Genomic DNA, 22,161 nt, shown 5'->3' on the forward strand with positions numbered 1-22,161 from the left:
GCTTCCCTGGGTGAGTGGTTCTTCCCAGGTTCTTCCTACACAAAATGCACTGGCTGTCATGATTAGCCAGTCATGTGCTGAAAAATGTTGTTAATCCCTCCACAAAGAAAACTTGTGTATACTGACCTGCAGAAGAAGGCATTAATTGATATTTATTTTGGCTGCAGTGGCATCAGAGCTGTTAAGATTTTTTTTTTAAATTGAAAGACTTTTTTGATGCAATATGCTGTTCTGCTGACTTGATATAAAAATTTTCTGTTATGCTGAATATATTGTTTCTTTTTCAGGGTTGTTGCGGAAAGAAATAAGCAGGGACAAGCCTCCTCTTCCTCCTGTTGATCATCCAAAGAAAGATCAACCGGCTCTTCCCTTGCCTGACCTGGAGGAGAAGGTTCCAGATGAGAAGGGTGTAGAGGACAAAAAAGTACAGAAGAAAACCAAAAAGAAGAAAAAGCCAGCTGCCGCAACCAATGATAATGATACTTGTGAAGACCAGGACAATCCAATTCCTGTAGAACCAATGAATACACCTTCTGAAACTGTGAAACTGAAAAAGAGAGGGAAAAAGAAGTTGGAGCAGGAACAACTGAAAGAGGAAAAAGAGAAGGAGGCAAAGTTGAAAGATGCGGTAGAAAAGAAAAGAGGTCCAAAAGGTAAGAAAGTGATGGCAAAGAATGATCAGGATGAGAATGAAGAGAAGGTGGAAGATAAGATGGAAGAAGCACCTATCAAGAAGAAACGAGGGCCAAAGAAGAAGCCTGAAAAGGAACTGCAATCTTCTCCAAACAAACCCAAAAAGAGTACAAGAGGACGAAAGAAAAAGAAAGATGAGGATGATAAGGATAAAAATACAGAAATGGATGATGGGGATGATAATAATTCTGATACAGATAAGTATGAAGGAAGTGAGGATGAAGAAAAGGGAACAACAAAGGTGTCTAGCTTAAAATCAGTGGAAGAAACTATTGCTGAAGTTGCAGGTCTTGCAAAGAGTGAAGAAGAGGAGGTTGTGGAGGAGGTTATGAAAGATGATGTAGGGAAAGAAGATGAAGGTGAAAAAGTAGATGAAGTGGAAAAAGTAGTTGAATCAGATAAAGGAGATGAGGGAGATTCAGATGAGAATAAAGAGAAGAAATGCACAGTGGCAGCTGAAATAAACCCATCAGGTGATAAAGGGGATAAAGAAGATGCAGAAAGTGATAGGTTCAGTAGTGATTTAGACACAGATTTTGAGGAAGATCTGAAACCTCCTCCAGCCCCTAGACCCCCACCCATGTATGACAGTGAGGATGGAGATATTGAGTCAGGTCCTGAGAACGAGGAAAATTCCACCCTTAGTAATGAACCATTACGAGATTTTGAGTCTTCTCGGGAAATTTCTCGAGATTTTGAAAGTTCAAGAGAAATTGATAATGCTGGTAGTGTGAAACGAGATTTTGAAAGTTCACCCAGGAGAGATTTTGAAAGCTCTCGTGAAGATAATGTTGAAAGTGTTCGAAGGGATTCTACAGGTTCAAGGGATGATAATGTTGGAAGTGTACAGAGGCTTGATTCACGAGAAGATAGTGTTGGTAGTGTGCCAAGGCGTGATTTTGAAAGTTCACGAGAGGAGAATATTGCTAGTCTGAGTAATCCCAAATCTCATGAAGCAGATAAGGAAATTAAATCTACTCCAAATCAATTTGATAACAGAACTGAAAGTCTTCCAAGCTCAGCTACAGTGACTGAAACTCAGACAAACGGTAATGTGAAAAACCCTCAAGGTACTGAGGACACAGAAAGCTCGATGCCTGAGGTGGATAAGGATTATGTAGGCAGGTACTTTGAGGAAATTCAGTCTGTCTCAAATCTGAGGCAGAACGATGCTGTTAGTAGAATGAATAGCATTGAGGACAATCCTGCAAAGCCAAATGAAGTTATAGATGTTGCCATACCAAGGGAACCTGAGAGTGGAGTTCCACCTTCCCTCTCGCCAAGTGAGACAGAAAACAATCTTCAGATAGAAACTCCTGCAACAGAGGACATGTCACACAAGCGTATGGAAATTTTGGCCAGTGATCGGCAACATGAGGAACATTATCAGCCAAGGGCAGATAACTTATCACGGTCTTCTGAGAGACTTGCAGGAACTGTATATGATTCATTCCCCCCTCTCGATCCATTCATTTCATCATCAAGGGAAGCTTCATTCTTAAGGCAAAATGACCCATTGTTTGTCCCCACATCATCTGCATCTAGCACTTTCATGAGATTCCCAGAAAGTGAAGCTATGCTTCAGAGACAGAGAATGACAACCCCATTGCCAAATCCATATGATCGTAATTTTCAAAGCTTACACTCTACATTGCCCCAACCAAATAGTGCATCTCCTCTACTGCGTCGTAGTAATGCAATGTCCCGTGAAGAACCCTTTCCTGGTGCTCCACAGACCATGTCACGAAATCCATTTCACACAACCTGGTCAGGTCAGGAGGTTCGACCTCCCCATTGGGGTAATGCTGCCTTCTTTCAGAGACCTTTAGATCAGCAGGCTGGATCATCACCAAGTCTGTTTCCCAAAGACAGCTACCTCGCCAGTAGAGATTTCATGTTTGATCCATCACGAAGTGTAGCTGAAAGGAACATGTTCTCATCACTATCATCGCCGCAAACGCAGCAACCTGATCTCCCACATGACACTTTCCAGCTTGATCGCTTTGGTTTAGGAACATACTTTGGCAGTCATGGCTATCCGGCCTCTCCGAGTTTACCTGTTGATTATACTCGAACGGCCCATAGCTCAACTCAGAAAACGTTAGATGAGAGATATCGACAGGCAACACCGGGGATGAGTGATTTTCGAACTCTACCTCAGTCATCCTCTACAGATATGTTTGGCAGCATTAACATGAACAGCTCGTTTAACTTTGAGAAATACATGTATCATCGGGATCCATACCATTCACAACACATGACAGATAATACAAATAGTGCTTTCTTTACTCATGGGGTTCCACCTCAGCATGCTATGTTTGGGAGAGATTATGCTCATCGCACTTTTTATCCACAGAATAACCCCTATAGTTTTGTGAATATGAATGACAAACAATATACCGCTGCAGCAGCTTCTGCCAAACTGACTCACACCAATTCTTCAGGATCATCAACGGAGAGAGATTTTGTGCCTCGGCCAAGTACGGCAGCTCCAGAATCCCAGATCCAGGATCCCTATCGACATCATACTATGTTGTACAATATGATGAACAGATATTTTGAATAGTTGAAGAAAAAAAAAGTAAAATGAATCATTTTGCATATGTAAAGAGTTAAAAACTTGTCAGGGTTACAGAATCAACCATATTTATTCACTTAAAAGGCAGGGATAATCTGTAAACAGTGTACCCCAATACATTTTGTCATTATGACCAGGCAGATTCAGGTTAAGATTTATAACAGTTGTAGTACAGTGTCTTTTTCTAGAAATCCCACATATGTCTTTCGTATATGATATAATAAATAGTATAATAACATTTAGATATTAAAAATCTTGAGAAGTCAATTCTTATTTTTATAGGGAATTAAATATACTTTATGTTGCAATAGTTGCACATACATTGAGGTAATGGAAATTATTTACTATAAACATCATGCAAACTAAATTGCCATAAGTTCTAATCATAAACAGTTTCATAGAAAATATTAACCAGTATTCCAAGGCACGTGACTCCAATTTATGTTTATATTTTAATGAGATGTGATGATGAAATAACTTTTGTAACTCTCAGCTTCAAGATATATCAATTAAAGTGCACCAGTTTTAATTATGCTCAGAGTTTTCACAAGAAAGGTCACAAGAACGGTCAGTTACTACCATATATACCCACTTATAAGATGAGTCCAACTGCAAAATGCACAGACCCAGATCTGCTGTTGGTTAATGCACCAGCAGATCTGGGTCTATGCAGTTTGTTAGGAGTATGCAGTTGAACAACAAATATATACCCTGGTCTGCAGGCACATTATGCTATGGCAGATCAGGATCTTTGTTGTTTGCAGTTTGACTCAACTTATAAGCAAGTATAAATGATATAGAAATACTAAAGACTGTTAAAAGTGGGAAATCGTTATTAGCCACTATAGTATAAAACTAGTTTTTAATGAGATTTCACCATTACTCTTTTGAAACTAAATTTTTGTCTTTAAATAAGAGACTGCTCTATCAGTTGATATTTATCGACAATATAATTTTTAAAATGATGTTCACAGACTGGGACAATCTTCAGTATTGACAGATCAGTTACACAAACAATGGTTTGACAGATCGCTTAGTCTCTCTTCAGGGCTTTTACATGCTGTCTAAGAATCAAAGCAGTCACTGTCATGGATACACATTCATATTTTACTTTTTAATTTCGTTGTAAAAGTAATCTTTATTGTAAGTAGGTGATTAAATAGTCTTTTTTTTTTCTTCCTGAGCTCTTTTAATTTAAAAAAAACCAAAGAAACGAAAGAAGGTAATGAATGGGCTATTCATGATAGATCTGAATATCTTTTTGTTAAGAAAGAAAAAAGATTGTGACCACGTATATTGAATGGATCCACCCCTTTGAAAACCATGTATTAAACTATTGGTATACAGGAAATTTACTAAACTGAAGTACACTTTGCAACAAGGCAAGTCCAATTGCAAACTGCACAGACCCAGATCTGCAGTTGCATAATGTGCCTGCAGATCTGGGTCTATGCAGTTTGTTAGGAGTAAGCAGTAGAACAACCAACATATAATCTGGTCTGTAGGCATGGTCTTTAGGCATGTTCTGGTCTGTAGGCATATTATAGCCTGTAGGCATATTATGGTCTAGGCATATTATGGTCTGTAGGCATATTATGGCCTAGGCATATTATGGTCTGTAGACATATTATGCTATGGCAAATCAAGATCTTTTTTGTTTGCAGTTTGACTCAACTTATAAGCAAGTGTAAACAGTATAGAAATACTAAAGACTGAAGTGGGAATTCGTCATCATCCAATATAATATTATCAAACCTACAGTTTTAATGAGATTTCACCATTACTCTTTTGAAACTAAATTTTTTTCACTGCTTAGTTGTTGTATCTCAGCTGTTAGAATTTCACTGATCTTTGCTAATTTCATAATATAAATATTGCGTTTTGAACAGCTTGGTCATTTTTCAGGCATACGCTATGCTACACTATTTCTAGTATCTGAATGCTTACCAATCTGCACATTTATCATCAGACTTTTGATGTTACTTGTAGCTTGCATATGGCCTACTCTGTACTTCACTATGCCTATTAAAGTGTACCTCATTCAGCATTATTTATTCAGTAGTCTAATATTTCCATTCAAAGACCTACACAGCCTTTTACTCAGAAAGGTACCTAACATAACCTAATTACTTATCTTTCCACTCTGTACCTCATAGGCCTTGCATGTACACTACAATTCACTCTGCATTTGCTCTAGACCAGAGTAGTACTGCATAGCCAAGTTCCATAGCAGTGTATAGAGAACCTCAAGGTCTTTCATATTATATAATGTCTTAAACATGCATATACATCAAACCTCTCGAAGCATAGTTCATGCTATCTTCAGAATCCTTGAATTTCATGGGTTTTCTTAAACTCGTATTTTGAACAAGTCTTTTGTATCCTTGAAAAGTCCTTGAAATTGCTGCAAAAAATTGTTGGATTTATCTAAGGAAATGTAAAATGTTAAAACTCAATAAAATAAGTTATAATTTTTCCAGAAGTAATGAAATGATAAAATTGGATGATCAAATGACATCTGGCAAAGGCATTTATTAGATTGAGTAACGTACCTTTGCTGTCGTGGTATGCTAATTAGCAACATGCTTTTTTATGGAGTTTTTTTGTATCCATTTACACGGTGATAAACAAAAACATGATCATGAGAAATATCTATTTCCATCAGAATTTCTTGAAACCTTTTGGAAATCTTTAAAAACTTCTTCAAAAATCTTTATGTAACAAGTTTTTATGCATGAAACATGTTCTACAACCCTTTTTTTAACTTGATATATTATTGACACTGTTCATAACTCTATCTATTACCCAGAAGACTTACTTTCTTCCACTCACTCCACTTCCTTACAGGACATGCTGTACATTGCTATACATTTTGCTTGTGAGCCAAAGAAAAGAAAATCCCCATATAATGCATTTAAATAGCTCAACATTGACTGGTCATTTAAATTTTTTGGGAATCCAAAGGCAGTGAGATTTCCAGTTTAGTTTTAGTGATAAGTTTGGTATACAAAATTATAATTTAAAGAATCCAACATCGTTTTCAGCATCGTTCATGAAAAAGTTGTTTGGAGAAATATATATATTTGATTATGTGGTAGTTTCTGTTCACTTCTTTGATACTGATGCATTTGTTTTTGAATTCAGTTGGTGCTAGAATTGCATCTTTGTTTTCTCTCTAGAATACTAATATAATTGTAAAATTTTTATTTGACCATCTTTTACCATTATCATATATTTTGTTTACAAATTATTGTAAAAATGGCAAATTTTTGTTGTATAAATAAAATTCCCAGATGGAAGTTTTGTTCATGAACAAACCGTAACCTTTCATGTAAAGGTGGATCTCACTCTGCCCATTTTATTCGCATTTATTTTGTGCAGACATTTCAAAAAGAAATTGAACAGCTATTTAGCTTTCATTATTTTAATTTAAATCTTATCATTTTTTAAAATTTGGACCAATTTAGGAAGATATAGGAATATAAAGTTATGTATTTTGAACTAAATACTAAACATCACTAAAATCTTCCAGATCTCCTACGTAGATAAGGATAATTAGCTATTTCAATCACTGATCACAATGTTTGATTGGCTAATACCTGAAGTATTTTGGATTTTAAATTTCTTTGCGATTGGCTTACACAAAATCGTAATCTCAAAATGTTTTTGATTTCCATGCCTGATGTTTGCTGTTAATTACAAATCTTATGTACAGCAAACAGTTTAAATCTTTTGACACATTGTGTGACAGCAGATCTTGATGTTTTTTGGCACTGACACCAAAGGTATCTCTTCTAAATGAGAATTAGTTGGCCAGAAACAAGGTTTTGTTCGTATTCCTCATATTGGGTTACTTCCCTAGTTTATAATAACAAAACTGCCACAGTGCTGTAAATTTAGTGGTAACATCCACTTGGATAAAACCATATGCTTTGATGATTGCATCACGCTCAGTTTAGATTGCATTTGTTATGATCTTTTCTCTAGAATGGCTTTAGTGCAGAATGGAAGATTTTGTCAAATACATAGGATGAAAAAGTCTGGAATACTTTACTTGCTGTGATAAATCACAAAGCTGATGATAATATTACAATGATGCATGTTGCAGGCATTCAGCTACGGTAAACACACTGGAGCTGTCAAGTACGGTTAGGATCTTTTGCCCTTATTTATAATTAGATTTTGATTTTTGATGATAGAAGTAAGGTGTGATGTAGCTGATGGCAGTATATCCTGATTTAGTGTGAGCTGTGATGAAGATGTTTTGGTTCAGTAGATCAGATGACATACGGCATATAGTGGCCTCCTGTAGTCACCATCTTGCTTTGGGGGTTGGATTAATATCATTATGATGACCACAATCAAGGTTGCTAAAACTATTGATTTGATACCAAAGTGAAACAATTTCCAGTTCAGAACACTGCCAAATTTCATATCTGATAAAGTCAAATCTGTTCACATTTGAGTGTATGGAATGCAGGAATAAGCATAGCAGAAGTTGTAAGAACAAAATGTCTTTATAGTTTGACTTACCTTTGCAAACCTTTGTCTGTTAAGAAGATATGATGTATCACAGGTTGCTTAAACTAAAATTGATTTGAACCCCCCCATTAAAAAAATATATGCAATTTTGACTTGGAGCTGAACTGTAAAAAAAAAGTTTCTTAACACTTGATTGTAACTTTTCCTAATTTTTATTTTGAAAGGACTCCTATGGAATTATTGATGAAAATTGTTGGAAGGATTCCTATGGAATTAATAATGCAAATTGTTGGAATGACTCATATGGAATTAATGATGAAAATTGTTGGGATAGGATTTCCTTATTTCAATAGTTTTTTTAAACGTTGATCCATTACCTTTAATTAAGTATAAAAAAATATACAAACTTTAAGTTTGCTGGTTGTAGAAAATTATGTTTTCACTGTTCTAGTTGATTTGAAGTTATTTCTAAGATATAGAACAGTTTATTTCATACCCCTAAAATGATCAAACTTCTTCCTCCAGAATACAGAAATCAAATTTTTTATATTTATGTAGGTGTTTATGACCTTTATTTTTACTTAAGTTTATGTTCACATCATTACATGTGCCAAAGATATTTTACCATTTATCCCAAATGAAATAGCAGTTAAAGTCATACAGGTCAGTGCAGCTTACTTTTCTCACTTGAATGACTTATTAGCATTCATATTATATTGTTCATATCAGAATATTTATTTTTAATTTATATTTTTATGTCCCTGCTATATATATATATGGAATGTACATGTAGTGTTGCACATGTATGTTCATATCCACATTTCATGCCACAGATTTCATTTCTGATCAATATTTGTCAGATAACTTCATGAACTGAAATTCAAATTAGCTATGTGGCCTTACATTCAAGAGACCTAGATTAATTTTAAAGTTTACTTTTTTCAGCAGAATTTAGAGGAGTTATGGCCCTTGTTTGACCTAGAACTTTGCCTCTGCTTAAGAACCTTTAAAGAAGTTCATGGATTGAAATGAGTATGAAGTTTCATATTAAGAAGGCTTTGGCCCGGTTTGATTCACACCATTTTCTGGTTATATTTGAAAGAGTCATGTTCCTTATTTGGCTTCGAACTTTGCCATTCAGTTTAGTTTCTGCTTAGTAATGTATGAAGGACTTAGGACTTCAGGGACTAAAGTTAAATGTTTAGAAGCTTTTCAATAAGAAAACAAAGGTCATGTTTGATTTTCATAATTTTTTGATGAAATTGACAGATTTATGGCCCATATTTTTGCTTAGAACTTTACAATTCAGTTTTGTTTATGCTCCGATAACTTTTGAAGGACTGAAGGACTTGTTGCATTGAAGTCAAATCTTGTTTGAGTCTTTACATTATGAAGATACAGGTTATGTTTGATTCTCATCGTTTTCCAGCAAAATTGTATGGAGTTGTGGCCGTTGATTGATTTACAGCTTTGCCCATCAATTTCCCCTGGAGGAATTTTTGAAGTACCTTATGGATTCAAACCAAATTTTGTACGAGACTTTATATTAACTCATTATCTCCACATGGCAGAGAAAACTTAATGTTTGAGACCAAACATTGTCTTTTTGAGGCCAAAAGTTATGTTTCAGAACTGGAGTTGAATTTTGGATTTTAGACCTGTCCGAACTGCACACACACAGATGACAGATGAATCATTTTAAAAAGTAGGATTAGATTTGGAGTAAAAAGGGTCAAGGACACAAAAACCATGGGTCCAGTAAGCCAAAAAAGTTTTTGATTTTTTTTTACCCTGGTGCACATGCATGGCTGAAAGAGTAAAACGGAATCAACATATTTTATTCACCTAAGCACCCAGCAAAATGAAAATCTGAGATATGTTTGTATGCAGTAAGAACATTTCCCTCAGAATGTGTTTCCCATCCCCATTTCAGAGGAGAACCTTTTTTACCTGGAAAACTACATTTTGCTTTTGTTTCTGTTCTGTAATTATTACACTTGCTGGGTTCAAATTAAACTTGATGTGAGGCTTTATATTTAGAAGACATTGTTCACGTTTGAATCTTAATGGTTCTTTTGGCAAAAGTTGATGGAGTTACAGTGTCTGTTTAACTTATACCTTTTTCCTTTAATTACATCATATTGAGGAGGGGTGTATCTATGGCATATGGATGTATTTTTGGTCCTTGTATGAAATCTAAAATGAAAATGTTGTTTGCTTGAGAGTATGTGACATCTAGGTTTGACTTTGTCCAGTCATTCAGCAGTCAGGGGATAATGTGAATGTGGGTTAAACTCAGTTCTGAATCAGTTTGGGTTTTTCATGCCTGTTTATGGAGAATTGTTTCATTTGATAGCATGATGTTTACGCCAGACATGCAGTAGTCTTGCAATATTGATGTGGCACACACCTTATGTGTACCAAAAGTAGACACATAACACAAGGATACTCAGTACTCTACAGTGTAATATGTAATCATTGTTTTAAGGGCCATCAAGGACTGGAACAGCTTGGTGCCAAAATTAGGTGCTGGAACATTTTTAACCTAAACTTAATTATATGCACCCTTCATACCAATGCTATACTTGAATGTCTGTGACTGTCCAGTACAGATATATTACAGATCAGAACTGGATTACTGTGACATACTTTGCAAACCTTATTCAGGAATACTTCTTGAGTGTATCTGGGCATCAATTTTAATACCTTTGTCCCCCATTGCCCCAAAGTTGCATTATCAGTGTATCTTGGGCATCAGTTTTAGTACCTTTGTCCCCCATTGCCCCAAAGTTGCATTATCGGTGTATCTTGGGATTCATGTGTGGTACACATGAAACAAGGACCACTTACTTAACTTAAAGAGTTTGTTCCTTGATGTTGAAACTTTTACTGTGTAATTCCAATAACAGCCACATTTGCTACTGTCACAGAATTTATAGATTGAGTCCACCTTGAAATAAACTTTTGTTCAGCATCATATTGAGTCACTGTGACCCACTGTCCATAGTTTACACAAAAATTGCTTCTGAGTTGTATTCTAAATTTTGTCCAGACCTTGAATTCATTTGTTTGCACACTTAAAGTGAAATATTACATGATCTTTTGCATGATAAAGAGCAGCTGATTCCAACTAGTCATTGTGACCTGAATTTAATGTATTCCAGATAGTCATAGTAAACCAGTATTTAACAGTGAACAGTTTAACAGTTAGTCTTAGATTTTCAAAACAATTCTTTTGTTGCAAAATACGAGTGCTATATGGGCAAAGAGAAATGATACAGTTCCCATAGACTCTAATGCTAATATTTGACCAAAGTACTTAGCTCTCATGGATAGATCTACAAAACATTTTCCTATGAATGATCCTTCCAAGGCAAAACTTGTTAAAATGATAAAAGGATATGTTTATGTGCATTGATTTTGATAAAGTGACTACCATAAAAATCCAGCCTGGTGAAAATGTCCCGTTTGCATTCCAGTAGTACTTGAGCAGTGTGACAGCAATAAAATTAAAATGGTTTAACATTAAAGCCAACTATTCCATTTAATTTACTCATGCATAGGGTTTTTTAAAAAATGTTTGAAATTTAATATTTTCGGCCCAATCAATAACCTTCATTCATATAAATATTGTATTTAATATACTTTTTGATATTGCAGTAATGCTGGGGGGGGGGGATGGCACATTGATAAAGGGAGGTAATCCAAGATTATTACATAATCTCCAGATCAATATAAAATATTCCAAACTTTATTGATTTTTTCCCTCCATCAGATGATTACTCAGTGTCTATAAATGTGGCATAACATTCTTTAAACATTCGTTGCATTTGCCTTCCTTCCTTTAGAGTGTTTATGTCTGGCAGATTTTGATAATGATATGAGTAAGTGTACATTGGTTACTATAGATAATCAAAGTAAATCCTGGAACCTGTTTCACCTTTATTACAGACTTAAGTTATCACCAACTTAGAGGGACTAAACTGTCCCTTTCAGGGTTAATGAAATTGTGAGTTAAACATATTTTACCAATTATCAAAGGAAAATGTTTTCTTGACTATCTGCATAATTGTGAAGGGGGCAGAGAGAGATTCTCCTATAATAAAATTAATGAAACATTTGAGACAATGGATATAAATTGTTGAATCCTTTTATACAAAAATTATAAATGATTTACTGGCTTGTAAAAGCAAGATACCAAACTTAACCGATGGCAATTATATAAGCTTATTGATTGGTGCAGTTTCATCTGTGTATGTTGTGTAACCAGTGTGACAAATTAAGGAAAAATGTGCAGTTTTTTATACAAAGTAATTTTTCTTCCCTAACTTTTAATAATTATCATCTGGTTCCACTTTTCAGTGTCAAGTATTGTTAAGCATTCATTTTTTTTGTTTGAATTCACAACAGATTGACTTTTGGGGACATGTTATTAATAGCATAGCTGAGAAAATGCATTATGCAGAATTTTAATAAACTATTCAGGGATACCTGTTTTTGAAATATATGACTCAAATTTGGAAAATGTATCTCTGTTGTACCCAGTGGACAAGTTATTCATAGAATTGTGATCAAATTCACCAAAGCTGACTGATAAAAGGGGCAAGAAACTGTGTATTTTATTTAGTCTTTTCCACTGGACATATCTCTAACTAGACTTCTTAAGTAACATTTTCGAAAGACATTTTAATCCTATAAGTGATTTATTCGAGACAAAATATTTACAATGATCATATTGGTATGTGTTATGCCAGCTTTATGAGAAATGTGCCTACTCAATATTTCCATCCCAGTGAGATTTCCTCCTTTATTGCCATTAGTACTTTCCTGGCAGCATTGATAAAATTTAAATGGTTCAAGTTTCAAGCAAACTTTAAGAGAACAGTTTATTCACACATAGTTTTCTATTTTTCAAAAACATTATCTTAAAATTCTTCCACAGGTAATTATTTTCAGCCAGTCAGTGACCTTCATTCTTTAAAATGCAGTATTTAATATGCCAATACACATAGGTTGATTCTAGGTTGACTGTGACAATTTATCGCATTATTATTAACCTTTTTAACACCTCATTATGTAGGCATTATATTTTTTCCAAATGCAGTGCAAAGAGAGACAAATGGTCAAATACTGAGGTTGTCTTCAATGTAAGTGTGTTCCTGGGAAGTTTTAAACATTGGTAAAAAAAAAAGTTTAAAGAATTGTTTTTAAAAAATGACACATTTTTGGATACAAATATGTTGGCTTTCACATAGAGCAAAGCAAAGTTTGTTGATAATAATGAACAACTCTGATAAATGGTTTGAATATTTATCTCAAAATAATACCATCTATACTTATCCAACTGCAAACTGCACAGACCCATATCTGCAGTCACGTAATGCACCTGTTGATGTGGGTCTGTGAAGTTTGTTAGGAGGAATCCGTTGAACAAACAACATAGACCATTATCTGTGGGTGCATTATGCTAAGGCAGATCAGGATCTTTGTTGTTTATAGTTTGAATTGACTTTTAGGTGAGAATTTACAGTAATAATGTTAGTACATTAGAATAGTTCAGTTCAGTCCATGTTTGTAAGGAGGTTTAGCACAGGTTAGGGTTCTTCTTAGAACTTCACATATTTGGTAGCAATTTAGTTACTTTTGTGTTTATGTTTAAATAATCATTGTATAGTTTGAAACCAAAAATTAGCCAGTTGATTGTAGATTGATTTTAGCTTTGCAGGTTAAGAATAGCATAGTTGCAGGAATGCTTTTTACTTTTGTAACATTTGTGTTTTTTTAAAAGTACATTATATTAAAGAAGTTCCACATTAACACATCCCAGGACTTCAGTAGTAACTGGCATGCTTTAAATTGTGATGTATAAATGAAGTACTGTTGCAAAATGTTTGACCTTGACACCAAGGTGTAGGTTGAACAACTATATAGCTGAATGAATTGTCTTTGCTTCATAGTGGTTAGTCGAAAGTATGAAGAAAATCCATCAGGGCTTTTTAGAAATATAATGGAAAAACATTCACCAAACCCCAAAACATTTCTCAGATTGTGACCTTGATCCCACACTCAGAGAAGTGAGAATCTATCATAAAATGAATTGTCATTTCATAAAGTTTAATGCCAAGTAGGCTTAGAATTTGGGAAATATAAGAATGTGAAAAAACTTTACTCAAATCCATAAAAACTGTTGATGCTACATTAGCTGCCAATTGCAGAAAAGTGACTGAAATGCCTCACGTCCCACTCATGTAACTAAATTATCTGCCCTTATAAAATACAGTATTATTTGTATTATTATTACTTCTGGTTGACAAACCTTTTTTACAATTTATCATAATGAAAGTCTTGAAACTCGTTATCCTATTTTTGCCTAGAGTGTACAAAGAAATAATTACTGTTATTGCTGTACTAAGAAATAATTACTGGTATTTCTGTACTAAGGAATAATTACTGTTATTGCTCTACTAAGGAATAATTACTGGTATTGCTGTACCGCTGTACTAAATAATGTTTGGTATTGCTGTACCAAAGAATAATTACTGGTATTGCTGTACTAAGGAATAATTACTGGTATTGATGCACTAAATAATGTTTGGTATTGCTGTACTAAAGAATAATTACATGTATTAGTGTACTAAAGAATAATTACTGATATTGCTGTACTAAAGAATAATTATTGTTGTTGCTGTACTAAGGACTATTTACTGTTATTGCTGTACTAGGAAATAATTATTGCTATCACAATACTAAAGAATAATTACTGTTCTTTCTGTATGAAAGATTAAATAATGGTATTGCTGTACTAAGGAATAATTACTGGTATTGATGTACTAAAATTGTTTGGTATTGCTGTACTAAAGAATAATTACATGTATTACTATACAAAAGAATAATTACTGGTATTGCTGTATTAAAGAATAATTACAGGTATTACTGTACTAAGGAATAATTACTGTTATTGCTGTACTAGGGAATAATTATTGCTATTGCTGTGCTAAAGAATAATTACTGTTATTGCTGTTACGAAGTATTAGTTAATGGTATTGCTGTACTAAGGAATAATTATTGGTATTGTTATACTAAAGAATAATTACTATTATTGCTGTACCAAGGAATAATTGCTGTTATTGCTGGACATATTAAGTTCATATCAATTCCTCACCTTTCTCGAAACGTGTCAGTTACTATTGAATTCTTTAGGACTGGGGGAGTGGAATTCCTTTGAGACCACATGATATAGTTTTTTATTCTTCTTTTTACTCATGAATTAATGGCTCTATTCTGTAATGACTTAGGCCATAAGATAAAACCATTTTGGAGAGTGTGGTCATGTTAAGGTTTTTCTGTGATCTTTTTTTGTCTTTAAGGTTAAGTTTTGGTAACATTTTGTAACTAAACAAATTTATTGTGCAATAGATTTCTTATGAACAAAAACAATACTTTAAATTCACAAGTACTGAATCAGCAATGTTTAGCTCTTCTTTTGTCATCATAATTGTTGATTGAATGTAATATAGCTGTAATGTGAAGACAATAGAGAAGTTTTAATTGGGGAAATTTAATATTTCATTTTTCCATTGCAACTGCATTTTTTCAGACATAAATATTCATTGCAACATAGACCAGAAAATTAAGAAGACCAGAAGAAAATCAGTATATTGAATTCTTATAGTCCAGGAAAAATCTGTATATTGAAAATTCATGGTCGAGAAAAATATTAAAAGTCCAGAAAAAAGAAAAAATTGTTTATGAACTATTTATTGTCTAAATGTCCATGAAAAGTCTGTATATTGAATGTTCACAGTCCAGGCAACTTAAAGGTCCAGAAATGTCATTATAGTGAAAATTCTTTGTCCAGAAAAACTTCAAAGTCCAGGACAAATCTGTATATTGAATATTCATTGTCCAGAAAACTTTAAAGTCCAGGACAAATCTATACATTGAATATTCATTGCCCAGAAAACTTTAAAGTCCAGGACAAATCTGTATATTGAATATTCATTGTCCAGAAAACTTTAAAGTCCAGGACAAATCTGTATATTGAATATTCATTGTCCAGAAAACTTTGAAGTCCAGGACAAATCTGTATATTGAATATTCATTGTCCAGAAAACTTTAAAGTCCAGGACAAATCTGTATGTTGAATATTCATTGTCCAGAAAACTTCAAAGTTAAGGACAAATCTGTATATTGAATATTCATTGTCCAGAAAACTTCAGAGTTAAGGAAAAAATCAGTTCGCCATATTTATCCACATTGAATATTCATTGTCCAGAAAACTTTAAAGTCTGTGACAAATCTCTATTGAATACTCATTGTCCAGAAAACTACAAAGTCTAGGACAAATATAATCTTGAGTATTCTTTATCCAGGAAACTCTAAAGTCTAGAACAAATGTATATTTAATACTCATTGTCCAGAAAACTTCAAAGTCTAGGACAAATATAATCTTGAGTATTCTTTATCCAGGAAACTCTAAAGTCTAGAACAAATGCACATTTAATACTCATTGTCCAGAAAACTTCAAAGTCTAGGACAAATATAATCTTGAGTATTCTTTATCCAGGAAACTTGAAAGTCTAGAACAAATGTATATTCAATATTCATTGTCCAGAACACTTTAAAGTGTAGGACAAATCTTTATATTGAAGATTCATTGTTCAGAAAACTTTAAGGCCTTGGACAAATATAATCTTGAATATTCATTGTCCAGAAAATGTTAAAGTTTAGGACAAATCAGTGAATATTCATTATCTAGAATACTTTAAAACACAGAATAAATCTGTATATTGAATATTCTATGTCCAGAAAACTTCACAGTTAAGGACAGATCAGTACACCATATTTATGATCAGTACACCATATTTATCACATATAGCACACACATCCAACTGCAAATAGTGTACATACGGATCTGTTGTCACATTATTATGTCAGTAGCTCTGAGTCTTTGTCACATTATTATGTGTCAGTAGCTCTGAGTCTTTGTCACATTATGTGTCAGTAGCTCTGAGTCTTTGTCACATTATTATTGGACAGTAGCTCTCAGTCTTTGTCACATTATGTGTCAGTAGCTCTGAGTTTTTGTCACATTATTATGGGTCAGTAGCTCTCAGTCTTTGTCACATTATGTGTCAGTAGCTATCAGTCTTTGTCACATTTCTAACATTTATTGGCTGGTCTGACAGGCTGACATAATACCATTGTGATGATGATATGTATTTTATATAATATATACTCACTTGTAAGTCGAGTCCAACTACAAACTGCACAGACCCAGATCTGATGGTGTATAATGCGCCTTCATATCTGGATTTGTGCATCAATGAGTAATCAGTATAACAAACAAGATTGACCCTGATCTGAAGGCTCATTATGCTATGGCATATCGGGATCTTTTGTTGCTTGCAGTTTTACTCTACTTATAAGTGAGTATATACAGTAGTAATTAACCGTTTCATCGGCTGGTTGAGAAATGCATCTGTTTAAAAAATGTTTAATTATATCCATTTAAGTTTACAATAGAATTTGAGCTTGAATGATTGCAGAGATTATGTCTAGATGCGTTTTAAGATAGGGAGAGATATCTTTGTTGTTTTGGTTTTACAGAATATGAACTTGGCTCATTTTATTAGTAACTCAACTATTAAACATTTTGCCAGACTCTTATCTTATGAAGCAATGCAACATTTGGTTGAATGAGACTACTCAATGCTGCTTGACTGTATGATAAACAACATATGATCTGATCTGCTGGCACATTATGAAATGGTAGATTGGTGTCTGATAAATTATATATCTGAATTCTGGTTGTTTAAGAAAACAAAATATCTGATATATGGTAGCTTTTAAATGATGTAGTGAGCTGTGATAATTACCTCCCTTGCAATTCCCTTCCACCAGCTTGTGGGTCATTTTACTGTAAATAATAGACAGTACATGCTTTCAGAAGCCTTTATGTCATGCAAAAATAGCAGAAGGATTATAAATGTATAACGAAAGATCATTCATAAAAGAATGTAACCTGTATTGGAAGATATGGCCTTCATTACTAACAAAGATTAGCAAAGGTAAACAGCCTGCAAAATGGCAAACACCTTTGTCCAAGGGAGGTAAATCTAACTGGAATTGAAGTTATTGTAAAACTGACTTAGCATCATGGCTGTTAGGCTGAACATTATGATAATACATTCTATATCCCAAGATCTACTGCATGCATTCTTTATCCCAAGGACATACTTAAAATCTTTCAAGACACCAGTTTCATCAACATCTCAGGGCTGTTCCAGGAAATTGTACTTGGGACCTAGGAAAAGCACTTTCAATATGGGGTAGACACCCATAGATTTAGAATTTTGTATAATTTTCATATTAGCTTTTTGATTAATCAGAGTACCCTGGCACATTTTTAAAAAAAATTCTTCTCTGAGTGCCATGAACGTTTAAAGGGATCAGCCATCACTATATTAAATATTAGTTGGATTCTAATTTAAATACACGTTTCTTGATGTTTGTGATAATCTACAGTGAAAGATAAAGTTATGGAAAAGAACATCTTTCTCTCTCCTTATTCTGTTTAGAAATCTTACAGATAATAATGATATAATCATTTGAACCAAAGAGTCTCATCTTTGCCTTATGCGGTCAGTCACTTTTTGTATATAATTTTATATTTGTAAATGCATTTTCTTTCAGAGTCATAGTAGCTTGTATATTATGTGTACCCAATGTCATTTGATGACAGAACACAATGGACCCAGGGATTATGTTTGGTAATACCAGGTTGTAGTAAGCAACTAAAAGCCCTATTTTAAGGGCTACCATTGAATGGCACTATGGGACAGAAACTTAGAATTGAAAGAAGATGCACGCTGAGAGCAATGCAAGCAAGATATATTTTTACTAATGCAAGATCTTGCAAACTGAGCACCAGATACTTGGAGAATCTTGAGACATGATGTATATGCCTTAAAGTTTGTTTGCCTGGTCTTTATTTAGACTTAATTTCTCAATGATGGGGGAGGGGAGGGGGGGAGGGGGTGGTACATGTATATTCTTCAAGGACTGTTTATTTGTTCATCCTCAATAACCACAGAAAATCAGAAAATTTAATGCTGTGCTTCTATACATCAAAAACATTAAAAATTCCCATAGAGAACAGGAAGTTCATAGCAATGAATTTGCCTTCTGCACTAACAGTACCTGGAGACTTCCTTACTGAATGCATCCCAGATCTACTGGTATATTATAGAACTAAAGGTCCGCATCTATTCTGTCGCAGTTGGGTACAGATTATATACAGGTAAATGCATATCTAAACAGTATGCTGAATTTTTTGGTTTTTTGTTTCTTTAGGTAAATATTTTGTCAAGATCGCATGCGAAAGTTTCATATTTTGTTCTATGCATCTACATACACAAACTAGAACCATGTGAAAATTTAAACATCCATTTGCAAAATCTTAAGTCAATGTGAGATCATTTAATATCAACTTACATTACTCTAGATTATTGTGATTATGTTGAATTTACTTGGGCCCTTGATAGAGTGTAGTTCAAATCATATTTTGGGTTTTGTTTGTTCCTTGAAAAAAGTTCAAGAACTTGTTCAAACTTGAAGAAATATTCTGTCCTTCCTAAATCAGTTAATGAAATTTACATTTTCTATTCTCCTTAAAGTTTGTACAAGTTGGGCCCAGTAATTAGGATTTGAAATTAAGTCTGCAAAGGTGACTGGACGGTTGCTATGGGTTATATACAATAAAATCTCATCAATCTAGACACCATAAATCACAGTATCTGGAAACAGATTTCTTTATTCATTAAATATGTTTATTAGAAATTCTTTGTTAAAGGGGAGACAAATCTTAGAATAGATAAACGTGTCAAGACTACTGGTATGTTGCTGTTTTTGAAGACATGTCTAGTTTACATTTAAATTTGTTGCTTCCTAACAAATACCTGAATTCTTTGTTTAGCCAACCACATCAATCTCTGCTCAAGCTTGCAGATTTGGTATGCTGATTCACTATTAATATGGGTTAGAAATTTATTTAGATTATATGGTTGCTGCAAATAACAAAACAAAGCAAAAAGTGTCTGTCTTAAGAAAAAAACTGGATTCCAACAGTCCATAAATTAAAATGTATGACCCTCCCCCAAAAAATTCAATTTGAAAATTCATATCCAAAAAGTCAATGTATTCACAATAACCCAAACTCCCATTTATTGCAGCTGTTATTGTTTTAAGTGAATGTCTTTTGTGAGATAAGACACTACGTTTAAATCCATTTTACCATTATGTAAATATAGCAATCTTATTATATACAGTGGTTCCTCACTATAAAGCCACTTGGTGTAACACTGTTCCTTATATAAAATTTATCTAATAATGGATCCTATTGTATTGCTTGAATAAACATTTTCAGTATAATGTACCCATATATAAGGTGACATTACCTACAATATGGTACACTTTCATGGCTCCCTTGGACATTATTGTGAGGGACCACTGTTTGTGTATGTGTGTGCATATATATAAATATATATATATATATATATATATATATATATATATATATATATATATATATATATATATATATATATATATATATATTGAAATCTCGTTTACCATTTTCTTGGACTTCTGTTTTAACAATACCATAATTGTTTGAATTGGATACTGTTTTTACCAAAACATGAACACATTAGCAGTCATTGAAATATAACGTTATATAGATGCAGTGTATTTCATCTGTTATGTATTGTAAATATTGTTGAACACATCATCCAAAATTTTGCCAGATTTTTTTATACATTTTTTCTTCATCACCTTTTAGAGGCAATCTCAACACATTCTCAAAGGTCTATACAAAATCAAGAAACCAATAAATAAAATAAAATATGTCTACAAGTTGTCAATGAAGTTTATATAAATTATATAGCTTGTAAATATGTTTAGCATTTGTCAAAAACTCTTTGTGATCTACAAAATCATATAGACATTTATGTACATAGATTTTTGTGTGCATGTTTACTTGTGAATAGTTGTGTATAACCACAAGATTTGACGTACCTACACAACATTTTATTTTAATGGAATTAATGATATCAGTGTCTGTTGAAAATTTTGTCCTTTTGTAATGAGCCATTACACTGTAACCACATTTTCTGTCTTTTGAGATGAGCAAAACAGATTAAGAACTGATTGGTCTGTACTAAAAGGTCTTATTAGTATAGCGTTAGTGTTGGAAGTGACTAAAAGACCTTATTAGTATAGTGTTGGTGTTGAAAGTGACTAAAAGACCTTATTAGTATAGCGGTGGTGACAAAAAGGCAGTATAATAAAGGGTTGGTATTGAAAGTAACAAAATGGTCTTATTAGTAAAATTTTGGCCTTGAAAGTGATTGTAAGACCTTGTTAGTAAAGGGTTGGTCTTGAAAGTGACTAAGTTATATGTAAAATGGAAGTTTGGTAGTACTGCTAACTTTTGGCCATCCTGTTTAGTCTTGCACCCTCTACACATTTACCTTCTTTTAAAGAAGAAATCACTATGCACAAGTTTTCCTTACCTGATCAAAATACATCTAAAGACTGAAACCTTTCCTCTTCATGTCTTTTACATGATTAGTCAAGTTGTTAGATTGGCAGTCAAGAATGTATGTTTTTAAAAAGAAATTAGAACATAATTTTGCAAGAAAACCAAAGTATACATGTTAGTAAACCAGAATTAAAGTTCACGTTCTTTGAGGATTCTCTTTTCTTGAAGTAATTTTTCCTCATTTCAGGAATTATCAGGGAGAATATTTGCTGTTTGTATTCCTTTCTAAAGAAGGCTTCCTGCAAAACTTGTTTGATGAAACTAAATGAGACTTTACATTTCAAAATAAAGTAATTCTTTGTTTGTAGCAGGTATGTTGGTTGATATCCCAGGTGGATAAATTGTTTTGACTAGGGTAAGCAAATGATATAAATATGAGAAGAAGAAAAAACAGAAATGGAGTGTAATGCCAGTTTACATACACTCTTTAATGTTTAGTTTATAAAGAATGATGTTATATTTCCAGATGAACATCCACAAATTTCCTATCAGTTCTGTGATGAATGTCATTGAAATCTTGGTAATAGTTGATGGTGCTCTGAACAAATCCGTTATATGCTTGCACAGAATTGATGGACAGATGTACAGAAAGATATTGTGACAATGCTATATCACCATTCTGTAGATATTAGATGTGTAGCAGGTTCAACAAAACATAAAAAAATGCAGATTTTATATTTGTATTTGTTTTTTATATTTATAAAACGACCACATTTGGTCAGAATCATATAACCAAATATATTGGGATATAATATTAGTGGCCCAAGCACTGTGAGAAAACTAATACGGTACGTCATCCTTAACC

The 22,161-nt window shown here is 33.5% G+C and overlaps 1 protein-coding gene across 2 annotated transcripts in view; it reads left to right on the plus strand.

Annotated features, from left to right (window-relative positions):
• LOC149802253 (uncharacterized) overlaps positions 1–3,904 on the plus strand; it is a 53,828-nt gene extending 49,924 nt beyond the window's left edge. Inside the window, exon 4 of one of the 2 annotated variants that reach the window (XM_089956682.1) lies at positions 288–3,904. In XM_089956682.1, coding sequence (XP_089812808.1) covers positions 288–3,259 — 2,972 coding nt within the window. In that variant the 3' untranslated portion in view covers positions 3,260–3,904. The remainder of the gene's footprint in view (positions 1–287) is intronic. The other variant, XM_089956681.1, reaches the window with a different exon arrangement.
• The last annotated feature ends 18,257 nt before the right edge of the window (positions 3,905–22,161 follow it).

Source organism: Sinohyriopsis cumingii, chromosome 4, assembly GCF_028554795.1.
Source record: "Sinohyriopsis cumingii isolate HCF-2022 chromosome 4, ASM2855479v2, whole genome shotgun sequence".
NCBI classification, from domain to species: Eukaryota; Metazoa; Mollusca; class Bivalvia; order Unionida; family Unionidae; genus Sinohyriopsis; species Sinohyriopsis cumingii.